This window comes from Podarcis melisellensis (assembly GCF_964234715.1).
Source record: "Podarcis melisellensis genome assembly, chromosome: 3".
Classification (NCBI taxonomy): Eukaryota; Metazoa; Chordata; class Lepidosauria; order Squamata; family Lacertidae; genus Podarcis; species Podarcis melisellensis.
The window spans coordinates 70,686,987-70,699,490 of record NC_138530.1 but is presented as its reverse complement, the minus strand read 5'-3'; the positions used below and the strand labels follow the sequence as shown (position 1 = coordinate 70,699,490).

General features: G+C 40.4%; 1 protein-coding gene and 1 long non-coding RNA gene across 3 annotated transcripts in view; one reads left to right on the top strand and one right to left on the bottom strand.

Annotated features, from left to right (window-relative positions):
- LOC309366750 overlaps window positions 1–4,555 on the top strand; it is a 38,291-nt gene extending 33,736 nt beyond the window's left edge. For both annotated transcript variants that reach the window (XR_014166863.1, XR_014166864.1), the window contains exon 4: window positions 4,316–4,555. This is a non-coding gene — a long non-coding RNA (uncharacterized lncRNA). The remainder of the gene's footprint in view (window positions 1–4,315) is intronic.
- The window catches only part of CDK19 (cyclin dependent kinase 19), a 78,663-nt gene continuing 69,064 nt past the window's right edge, over window positions 2,906–12,504 (bottom strand). The window contains 2 exon segments of the mRNA XM_081905527.1: window positions 2,906–8,562; window positions 11,799–12,047. Of these exon segments, the coding sequence (XP_081761653.1) occupies window positions 8,431–8,562; window positions 11,799–12,047 (381 nt within the window). The 3' untranslated portion in view covers window positions 2,906–8,430.

The following is a 12,504-nucleotide window of genomic DNA, read 5'->3' as shown; positions in this document are numbered from 1 at the left end:
AAAATCTCAAAAGGCACTAGACAAGGCTGTCCACTGTCCCCATTGATATTCATCATGGTTCTGGAGGTGTTACTAGACTCAATAAGGAAAAAAGAAAGAATAAAAGGGGTGGCGGTAGGAAAAGACCAACATAAAGTAAGAGCCTTCGCAGATGACTTGGTGCTGACGGCTGAAGATCCGCTGGAGTCAGCTACAGAAATATTGGAGGAAATTGAGAAATTTGGAGAGGTAGCGGGGTTCATAATAAATAGGAAGAAAACAAAAATCATGGTTAAAAATATGGAGAAATCAGCGACGGAAGAATTGCAGCAACAAACAGGAATTGAAATCGTCAAAAAAGTGAAATACTTAGGAATTTGGCTGACCCCAAAAAATATCGACCTATACCAGAATAACTATACACCGACATGGAATAAAATTAAGAAGGACTTGATAATATGGAATAGACTAAAATTATCCATTTGGGGCAGAATTTCTCTAATTAAGATGTCAGTATTGCCCAAAATGTTATTCCTATTCCAAATGCTACCGATCTTAAAAGGAACGTTGATTTTTAAAGAATGGCAGAGGTTGATCGCAAGATATGTTTGGCAGGGGAAAAAACCAAGAATTAAACATAAATTATTGATAGATGCAAAAGAAAGGGGGGGTTTTGCCCTGCCCGACTTAAAGATATATTATGAGTCAGCATGCTTATGTTGGCTGAAAGAATGGATCAACCTGAAAAACACAAAGCTGTTAGATCTGGAAGGATTCGATAATAGAGCTGGATGGCACGCCCATTTATGGAAGGAGAAGAAAAAGGGTTATAAATCATTTGAAAACCATATCTTTCGGAGAGCCTTGCTGGAGGTATGGGATAGATATAAAAACATTCTGGAAGTCGGAGTCCCACATTGGCTGTCCCCATTAGAGGTGTTGGCAGTTAAAAAAGTTAATATGAGAGACAACTGGGCGACTTATGGAGAATTGGTGAGGAAGGAAGGGGGAAAATGGAGGATAAAACCATACGAGGAAATAAAAGGGCAGGTTTATGATTGGCTACACTACCTCCAAATAAACGAAATGTTTAAGAGGGATGAAAAAGAAAAAGGGTATAGAGAAAGAGAATCCAAATTTCAAATAGAAATAGTGAATAACAACCATAAGGTGATTTCAAAAATGTATAAAATCTTGTTAGAATGGTATACGATGGATGAGGGGGTGAAAGATACGATGATTCAATGGGCCAGAGATTTGGGACAAAACATAGAAATAGATGATTGGTACAAAATATGGAACGAAAACATAAAATTTACAGCCTGTGTCTCCCTAAAAGAGAACTCAATGAAGATGGTGTATAGATGGTACCTGACGCCAGTAAGATTAGCTAGAATGTATAAAATTAGTAATAAATGTTGGAGGTGTGGAGAGAAGGAGGGTACATTCATGCACATGTGGTGGGAGTGCAGCAAAATAAGGGAATTTTGGGAGACTATACACAGTGAACTGAAGAAAATATTAGGATATAATTTTGTTAAAAAACCGGAAATTTTTCTATTAGGAATAACAAGAAGGGATATAATAAGGAAAGACTGTAAATTTTTTCAATATGCTATTACGGCGGCAAGGATGCTGGTGGCCCAGAATTGGAAAGGAAAAGAGGTCCCGACTCTGGAAGACTGGAGGGCTAAACTTATGGATTACGCAGAATTGGACAAATTAACAGGCAAAATAAGATATCAAAAAGATCAGAAATTTTTGGAAAACTGGGGGAAATTTACGGATTATTTGGAAATCGCATGTGAGGAACAGACAACGTTAGTGTGTCTCAAAGAAGCTTTGTGAAAGAGTGAGGAACATTACGCAAAGAGAAACATAGAAAGAATTGTAACGTTTAATGGTAATGTTGAAGCTAAGAAATGTGTAGATAGGATAGAGGGTGCGAAAGATTGTCGGGAAAGTTGAGGGAGGTCTAAACAGAGAAGAGAGATGAGATGTAATGGGATACAAATAAGTTTTTCTTTTTTGTGTTGCTAAAATTCAATAAAAATATATGAAAAAAAAAAAAAGAATTATAGCTCCATGAGGGGTAAATTTCATTTCTCATGGTCCTTTGGAGTGATGTGGTTTAAAACTGTGTTGCACACACATTCACACACTCCTTCACACTCTCACACAGGCACGGCAAGCAGAAAGAGATCATAGTACTTCCAGCTGCACACAAGCAACCTGGGTGCTGTGGGAAGGAAATCTGCATGGAGAACCCAGAGATTTTCCAGGAAAAGGATCATGAGTCTTACTATGGCACTATGGAAACAAGGCCTCCATGCAGACAAGTCTCATGACACTTAAAACAGTACAATTATATTCACGTCTCCAGGGGGAACCAGTGCTTTAAAGAGAAGGCGGGGAGATGTGGGCCACACGTACAGGAACAGAAGCTGCCAACAGCAGATTCACAACAGGCAACCTAGCAATGATATATTTAGATTTTAAAAAGGGTGGCACATTGCAGCTAGCTCCCAGGCCCCTGCTTCAGAAACACCACCTTATCTACAGAGATTTCAGGCATAGGTTCATGGCATCTAAGGAGCTAATGTCTTAATGCCTATGAAATGTCTTCTCCCCCTACCCTGCCTCAGGACCATATGGACCCAATCATAGGTAGATCAGTACTGAAGTGAAGGGGCTGCATGAGGAGTGATAGCTCCGTGGAAAGGTACAGATTCAACATACACAAGATCTTTTGGTACCGTCTTCCAAGGATCAGCTGAGAAAGGATGTAATGTGCACCTAAGCAAGCGCACACAATTCCCGAGGCAGATTTTAGAAGGGTCTTAAATCAAACAACAGTTCAGGTCTGTGGAATTCATCCTGTTTCCACTGAAGCCCAAAGTTTACACATGTCTCATCACACAGCTGCTTGACTTCAACTTTTTATTATTATTATTACAAACGTATATTATTTTTGTTTAAAAAATTCACACTGAAGCAATTCAATTTAATTACAACAAAAAATAAAAATGATGTAATGAACAAAAAGCATAGTTTTAACAGTCTTCTGGGACATTATGAAAACAGTAAATGCTTTATGAGGGCAAAGCCTGACAGTTCAGTGCCTTGTAACTGCCCAGCAGAGTTGGTGGATGTTTCTAGCTTGGTACTGAGCCTCTCCCACTGCAGGGCAGGAGGTGAGGTGAGCTGGGTGGCAGCAAGAACTGGACTCCCACAGTGACATCCCATCCTATATTTGCGCCACTTAAGCTAGTTCAAGGTTAATCATATTCGGCAGTTGCTAGATAGCTGCCAGATTCTTACACTTTCACTTCAGCAACATAGTCACTTGAGATCATTGCTTGGTGACAGCAAGGAAAAATGACTGACCTCCAGACAGAAGCAGGAAAGGGCCTGTATGTGTGTGTATGTCTTCAATGGGGCTGGAGGTGTACTTTCTAGGACTCCCCTACATTGTTGACTTGAACGTAATTATCCTAGCTTGAGCACCCCATGAAATCCCAAGAAGTGAGAGTACAAATCTGGATTTGGAAGGGTTTCATTTTAATTTTGCAAAACTCAGCAGCCACTATAAAGTACACTGCCATACGTGGGGCATCACTATTGAGCTGAAGTTGCATAAGAGAGGACACAGAACTATATAATAAAGACACAAGAATAGAAGATGAATATGTGAAATTATATATAAAAGAAAACTTATGGCAGGCACCCTTCCACAGTGAGGTAATACAACTAAAAACCATTTTAAAAGCATACTACATGACAGATATAAAACATTATTTAAACTGCTGTTAAAAAGGGACACCTTCAGTCCACATTGTGTAATACTTTTTAGTGTCTACACAAGACAGATTTTCTTAAAAAAATTAAATAGTATTAATTTACTACTAAATATTTAGGAGATAACAGTGCATTAAGGACTTTCCCCCCATAAAGCAATACACATCGTTCTTGTGTGGCAAAACATATAGATTACACATGGACCTTATGTACAATATGTTTCTTTTATCTTAAAACAGTTATTGTTGCTTAATGTTGCTTAAGTACCATCACTGAAGATTATGAAGGGGAACTAAGCTTATTATGTTTATATAAAATATCATACATAATCAAATACTTCAAGCTTCCACCTCCCCAACCTCAGGATGTCCTCCCATCCTTCCCACCCCAGCCCCACCCAAAAAGATACAGTGTCACAGATATAGAGTGCAGGACTTGCAGCTTTCACAAAATTCTTCCTTCATTATGCAGTCTATGCTACCAATACATTTCATCACTGCTTTGCTAATCCTATTTCTTTGCTCCTCTTCTCTGAAAGCTGAGAAGAGCAACATTGTAAGAATGAGGCTTGAGCAGCTGTTTCCCAAAGTAGCAAGACAGAAACCAACCAAGGTCGATTCCACGTCCACTTCTAAGAGCCGATGACATAGGAAAGAGAAACTTATTATAGGTGATGTCAAAGCTGCACATGCTAGTAAGAATGAGTTAACAGAGCTGCACAGTTATGAAAATGTCCATGTTCTGTGTTTCCATAACATACAATATATGATTTGTCTTACATTACATTTTTGTTTCATGAAATTCCCCCTGAAACAAAGCTACCTCACCTTGGCTCGCCTTAGCCCTGCAGCACGTGAGACACTCATTTATTATACACATACAGCTCACTGCAATAGGCCAAGTATGCCCCAAAAAGCCAAAATACAAATACAGAATGAGTGCAGTAAACATTTCAGAAGTGTAAACCTATACTTTCATTTATTCCCCTGCCAATGCTTATTTGGAAGGCCATGAAGTATTACTTAGCACAGCTACATTTGTGTGTACAGACACCATGGGGAAGTGGGGTATAGCAAGCAAGCAATTTGTAACTACTGTATCGTCAGTACAGACAACGATCATGGCCATCCTTCTAGGGGACTGGAAGCTCATGGAGATAAAGCACATTCAAGACAGGTCGTCACACTGCATGCAGAGAGGAACCCACACTCGGACAGAGCTTGCCGCAGATGCTGGGCTGTAGCAAACAGGAGGTTGAGGGACAGAGCAACAGAGGGAGAAGAGGAAAATGAGCAATTTACAAGCCAATCAAAATAAAGTTAAATCTCCTAAGCTGCTCACCAAACATTAGCTTGGGTGCAGGAAGACATGGAGCCGGTAGAACATTTTCACTGAAAGCTGGTGCAAAAGAAACATTACTTCAGTAAAACAAAACTAGTGTAAGATACATGATGCATAAAGGTATGTTTGTATCAAATGAAATACTTTTTGTTTTGTCCCCCTGCTATGGGTATGCTATAATAAATTAATTTTTGGCTCTCTCTAGAGAGCCAGTTGGTATCAGCAGCAAATGGAACAATGTCAGTGACTAGACAACTGAGCTTAACATGAGCTGACCTTTTAAAGTTTAAAGTGGAATCACACACAGTCCTGGGATTGGATAAATGTATTACTCGTGGGATTAAAATAGTTCCTCTCTCAAGAAAACTGGCCCATCCCCTTGTTAGCTTACTGCAATCTTAGTGCAAAGATTTGGTGATTTTTAGATCAATTAAGATCAGAACACAGAGTGAGCATGAGCTCCTGCTAGACAGCAGGGGTAGGCAGAAGGTAGATCAGGATCTATTGGTAGATATGTAGATGGGAGTTTAGCAAGTGTTTGTGATAACCACTTGTTTAATAACAACAACAAAATAACATTTCCCAAACACATTAAGCTTGTGAAATGTTAACCAGAAGTAGACTTTTGTGTGAAAAGACTGTGAGCTCAGTCCTGTCCTGGTACAGAAAACACATTTGTAAGCTCAGAATGCTCAAAGGCACTCTTCCTTTAATTTTAACTATATGGCTCTGGCTGATAGATTTTGGGGTTCCAGTAAAAAGTAAAGTAGATTCAACAAGCCTGAAGTCTGGAAACCCCCTGCTATACCATGTAAATGCTTATAAATGCATATATCAATAACTGCCTCCTCCCTGTACCTCTTTATTAATTATTATGACAAATACAGGGTGCTGCATGTATATTCTAAAATTTATGCCTTTTCCATTTTAGTGCAATAAAGTCAGAGGAGCTAAAACCATTCTGCACCAAGGTAACCTGAATTCCACACAAGAAAAATCTGGATTCTGCAGTCAGTATAAATACTGCAAATTAGCAGACATGTTGGACAATGTATTTGGCTTTTGCTAGTGATGGGGAAGGGAAGCCACTAATGGGCACTCAAGTTTTTACCCTTGAAAATCCTATTCAGCTCCACTTCCTCACCATCTAGCGTTTCACTAAGCATTGCTGACAAACTTTATGCCTATCTTCATATTCAGAAAGGCAATAAACCTGTTTTTTTTTAAAAGAGAGACCAGGGTGGGGGGTGGGCTCAGAATCACAAGATGCTGAACTGCAGAAGATATACAGCTTTTACTAGCTGTAATTCTGGGCCTCTTAAAAAACAAAACAAAGATGTCTCAACGTATGGTCTCTGATCACAGGTACTTGATACTGAGTTTGATATACAGATCTACCTGTGAAAGCGACCAGGCAGAAGGGGACTGAAGGATAGCTTCAGACTCTTAATCTCATGACCGTGGTCTTGAGCCCCACACTGGGTGAAATATTCCTGCATTGCAGGGAACAGATGATTTTTGTGGTCCCTTTCAACTCAACAATTCTATGACCTATGACTTTCTTGTCCCCTCTTCTCCCCAGTAGCCCTTGGAGCATGCCTTAAAATATGAGTAGATGCCTCTGTCTGAGCTTCTGTGAGCTTCCTCTTCCATCTTGGACCCCTTTGCCAGAACCACCCCACTCAGCTAAGTGCCATGATCCTCAGAGGAGAATATTCAGGGGTGCTCTGACCTAGTGGGGAGAGGATGGGATAGCCAGTTTCTGCCTACCCCTTCCATAGGTGGATCTTTAGATCCAACCCAACGGCTCTCCAGTATTATGCTCTGGTGATAAGCTGACATCTCCTCCGTTAGCTGCCTATCCAATACACCAACATCCACAATATGTCTGACCTTAGAAAAACAGTCGTTTCAGTACAGCCTCACTTACCTAGCACTTAACCAATTTAGGTTAATCACATCAGTGGTAATATGGCAAAACATGCATTTTCCCACATGAGAAGGCTAAGCAGTTTCAAGACATTGCTCAACAACTTCAATATTTGATCTGGTTCAAATGGATAATGAAGGTTAGTAATAGTAAAAAATAAAAATGGCTTGTCCAGGTTCATGATTGCAAGTGTCCTGCAAGTAGGCAGCAGTTCATGCCACAAATGTGCTAGTCTCTTAAGGTGCCACAGGACATGTTGCCCTTTTTTGCTGCAAGTTACAGAACCATCCACATTTAGCAAAGGAAAGCTTCATCAGAAAGAAACAAAACTTAGAAGGTAAAACATATACTAAAAAGATGCTCTGTCCCTCTTGACAGCCCCCCAAAGTAGTAGCACAGTCTCCTTGTTTGCCCTTTTTCTAGTTGATGCTAAACTCCTAGGGCAGAGTTCCGAAAAACAGATAAACATTGGAGAAGACACCATTGCAATGTCGAAAAACTACTAGAGAAGACACCATACTCCTACTGGAGCCACAGAAGAGTTTGCCTTCCACTTCACTGTTATGCCTTAATTTAAAGCAAAGCTTAGGTCAACCCACTTGGAAGATAATGGCAAATGATCTATGGGAGCTCATCTGAATAATAAAAACAAACATTCATAATCTTCTGTTTGGTGTTCAATCCAAACACATAACATGTAATAGTTGCTGCAGAGACTTGGGTTGTATATTTTTCTTTTCTTTTCTTCTTTTTTTTTAAAGACCTCATCTGAAAACTAGACTAATAAAAAAGGGAATAATAAAATACTCTGGAACAGTAAAATCTGCTGTTCTTGACATCCATGAGCAAAACAGTAATATCCTGTGAAAATAACATAGTGCTTTTAAAAGGTGCATTATACCTGTATAGCTAAACGGGTTTGCCTAGTAAAAAACTAACTATATACAAGCTTGAAAAGCCTGGGAGTTCAACGTTTCAAAACTTTAAAATCCTGGTAAAGGGATTTGAAAAAGATAAGATTTATGGCAATTACTACAACACAAGAAAGGTGCACCAGGAATCCTTCAAAAATTCCATAGGTTAAAGAAGTTTAAGTGCTGGGTTCAGATCAGACGGTTTCATTCGAGTAACCACAATGGAACGCATGCGAAAGCAAGCTGAGGGGAAACTTCACAAGAATCTCCTTTATGGCAAAAAAAAGGATAAAAAGGTCTCTTGTCTCAAAACAATTAGTTAATAAAAGTTCTCCTTTTATAATTGTTAACTTTAAAATCTGCATCACAGTTTTGCATTTTTGGTTCTTCTCATGGTTATGAACTTCATATTGCTGGAGTCCGCCAACTGCTAGTTCATTCCTTTCTAACACCGTCTATGTGCTCTCCTCAGTATCGGTGCGACTGGTGAGACTGATGGTACTGAGAGCTCTGCTGAGATGATGTAGAATAGCCCATTGTACTCTGGGACTGAGAAGATCCCTGAATGTTGCTTTGGTAACTCAGGCGTGAACTGGAGTGCTAAAGGAGGGAGGGAAACAAAACATGTTAGAACATTTTGGTGGGCAGGAATTGCTCCAAAATGATTTTTCAAAATGTTAATGCTGATGATCCCTGTCTTTTCTCTCAGATAGATTTACACTGGGCAGGGAAACGAGACAGGGATTTATACTGTCTGCTCCCCCAACCCCTACTTTCTTTCTTCTTCTTTACTAATAGAATGTCTGGATTATTGCTATTGAACAAAACACATGGTTGGATCCAGAGAACTCTGCTCATGCAATGGGGTGGTTCCTGCCTCCTCGTTTTTGCCCTGTGCAATTTCCTCACACACACCCTAACACAGAAAGCCTGGCCAAATGGCCAGGGATTATCTACAATTATATGGAACACGGCATGGAGGGATCCGCAGAAATCACTTGGTGGAACTTCCACAGGAGGTCTCAGTATACAATTAAGAGATTATAACAAGAAGGTATAAATCTACACTATTAATACTGTTATCAGACAAACACTGCACATGAGCTACTGTAGATTTTAAAAAGCTATACTGTACAGAAGTTTTATTTTAGACAATGAACCAAGAAAAGGTTCTATGTGATTATGATGCTCCAGTTAATAACAGCAAGAGACAGCTTACTATATGCAGTTATACCTAGATTTCATGACTTGGAAGCCAGAGGTATTTCTTTTTATAGCAGTATAAAGCTTTACTGAAAGAACAAAATTGAATTATTGGGGGAAAGGAATCAATAGAGTCAAACAGCAAAAATAAGGTCAAAGTCTATCAGCCGAAAGGGCAGCTTGTGATGTTCTAATTATTTATTTCATTTATTTATTGCAATATCTTCAGAATTTCTAAGCAGTTGACTTAGAGGTTTACAATATGAAATGACAAGATCGGCTGCAGTTTATCAAGTAAGAAACACTGGCTTTATGATAGACTGACGTCACCACACCACTAAAAGCAATTCTGTGGTTGCAGTTGATAAACATACTACGAGTATGACTAAACATTCAGAAATGAAGAGTTATGTCTCAAATATCAATCTTGTGATGGAACTGTTGTGTGCTGCAAGAATAAGGAATTTCCTTCCATTAATGGAAGTCTTAAAATATGGCAAAAGGCAGAAGGGGGTAAGAATGAGAAAGGGCTATAAAGATAACAAATGCATACAAAACCAGTTCCTGTTTATTTAATATTGGAATGAGAAGCATAATTATTCTGTAAATTTATACTGGTTTAGTTATTTAAATGATATACAGTAGTATTTTTTAAAAAAAGTTTCCAATATTAATCTTTTTCAGTGTGGTTTTCAAAGCCTACTTTTTCTAATTTACTTTCTTCAAGATGGCAAGCACTACTGTATATAACCCACTTGTTCAGAGCAGCCTAGCATGCTTGGGAAACCAAACGTTCAGCCAAGACCAGCACAACTGATGACTCAACAAGCGGAACACAGGACATCAGCCTTGGGACAATATTCTTCCAAGGGTCCTATAAACTTTCTGTATTCAGCTTGGATAGGTAGCATTACTGTATGTGTCTGGTAAGCTTAACTGGGTATCTTAAATCACGTGCTCAGCAAGCATGGCAAGGCAGAATAGGGTAACAGGAGATGTTACAATAAATCTGAAATATTATTTCTCCTATCCCCTCCAAACTGCCCTGGCAACTTGTGATGGGACAATGAGCTACTTGTGCGTAAAAGGGTTGGTCCCTCAGAGTTTGCTCAGCGTAGCAAAGCTCTGCCTTGAGCGGAGCCCTTTGACATGGCTCCGTCAGTCGCTGGTAGAATCCGACAGTGGGCGCCTGCGGAAACGCTTCCAGCATAAAAGCTGCTTAACGGAAACACGTCTCCTGGATTCCCTGCGTGACAGTTTCCGGCGAGGGGTGGGGGTTCCTAAAGGGGGCCTTGATACCTCTTCGCTGTTTTCACTGGAAGTGTCCCAGAGCCTCTCCTCCGATTCCCTTCCCCTTGGAGCTCCTGCTCCCCCCCTACTGGTTCCCTCTTCTGCTGCAGAGTCTCTCCTATTCTCCTGGAGCCCTTCCGCCACCTGTTCTTCCGATGGCAATTTCCTGACACAACTTATGCATGTTTTGAAACTGTCTTGAAATAGCCAGCTATTAAGGCAGATCAAATGTTCTTAACTAGGTCCTTTCCTTACCTCCAATTAACATAAAAATGAGAAGGCTTAATGATATTAGTATTCTACATAAATATAGGAGGGAAATTCATAGATCTTCATATTAAATCTAACCTTTCAACGAAATAACTGCTCTTCACCATTTATTTTTCTGTTTTTGAGAGTAAAATGTCCCACCAAACCTTCTATGGAGGAAGCAGAACAAAACAAATTCTGTGGCACCAACTGGGATTAATGTAAATTTATAGATGATTCCAAAATAGAGAATGAATAATTGGCCTGGGTATCAAAGCAGAGATCCAAATTCTTCAAGCAGCGTTTGAGTGACATTTCAATGTCTTTCCTGCAGCCTGATTCCAGGAATGCATGCACTGGCAGCTCAGCCATAAATTTTCGAATACATCTAAAGGTACAACGTTCACTTAATGAAAAGACCATTATCCATGAAAGCTAATATACGCTACCAGTTTTGTATGATGATGCTATCATATGACTGTTGTTGCAATTACGCCTCAAAAAGGTCATGTGGATTTAGCTGTCTGCTAGAGATGATTCACATAACCCTATGTGAATATGCACTAAACTAGGTCATATGAGTGTCTTACAACATATCCCCAAATTGTTGATCACTGTCAGCCTTTGATGAGCTGATTGAATCCTTGTCCTCAATGCAGCAATTTGGATGTAAGGCTGCTATCTCTTTCATACCCTCCAGGCTCAACAATATTGAAATTTAGCAGACAACGCTTTCCCAGCATAATGGGGGCGGGGGTGGAATTCACCTCCTTAATTCACATGTGTTAGGCTGCTGTTAAAGGATGTAGGAAAACGACCAACAAACTGCACAGTGACCTGATCTGGGTGCATGACTGCTTTGGTGCAGATGGGTGGGAAATCTGTGGTCCTTCAGATGTTGATGGATGATAATTCCTATCATACCTGACCACTGGGCATCTTGGGTCAGAGTTGGAGTCCAACAACATTTGGAGAGTTCTCCATCTCTGCTGCAGCCTAAAAGTTCACCACGGGGCTCAGATGTGACAAAGGGCAATATTTATCAGCTTCTGAAACTGGCGCTACAGCATGTTCCAAATGAACAAAAACCGTACCTGATAATCCGAAGGTATGACAGGCCCGCCTGAATTAGTGCCTGAAGGCCCTATGCGTGGTTTCTTATTTGGAGGCACCTGGTTGAGGCTGGAGTCCTGGCTATGCTGGAGACCTGCCCCAGTACCGCCACCTCCTGCTCCACCTCCCCCTGTAGTTCCATTTGTCTGGGTGCTGTTCTGCTGCTGCTGAGGTGCTGCTTGCTGCTGAGGTGCTGTTTGTTGCTGATGTTGGTTCTGCTGCTGTTGATTCTACGAGATTGAACATGGGAGGGAAAGCCAGAGTTTGAATGAGTATGTTTTAGCAATTTCTTCAGTACACAAGACTGTACTGGCTATGAATATTGTTTATATACTGTTGTCAAGGGTGCTTCACAGCCAAGGGAATGCACATGGCAGATACTGTAGTCAACTCTATAGTTAACTGTAGTTAAAGTCAATGATAATATAGTCGTTTCTACAGTTCTGGAGACCTACGCGCACCAATCTAGCATCTAGGCAGCTATTCTGAGGTCTGAGCTCTATGGAGCAGCTGCCGGAATAGTGGAACCCTCCCCCCACCAGTTTATGTACCTTCCTCAGAGGCTACGCCTGCATAGAAGCTTCCATTGCTCATTCCTTTTCAATTCCCTCCTGGTTCTGGGACACAGAGGTGCAGAAGAGGGTGGGGAAGCAGATGGCCTTGCACTTGCCTGACCTGCCTCTTCCT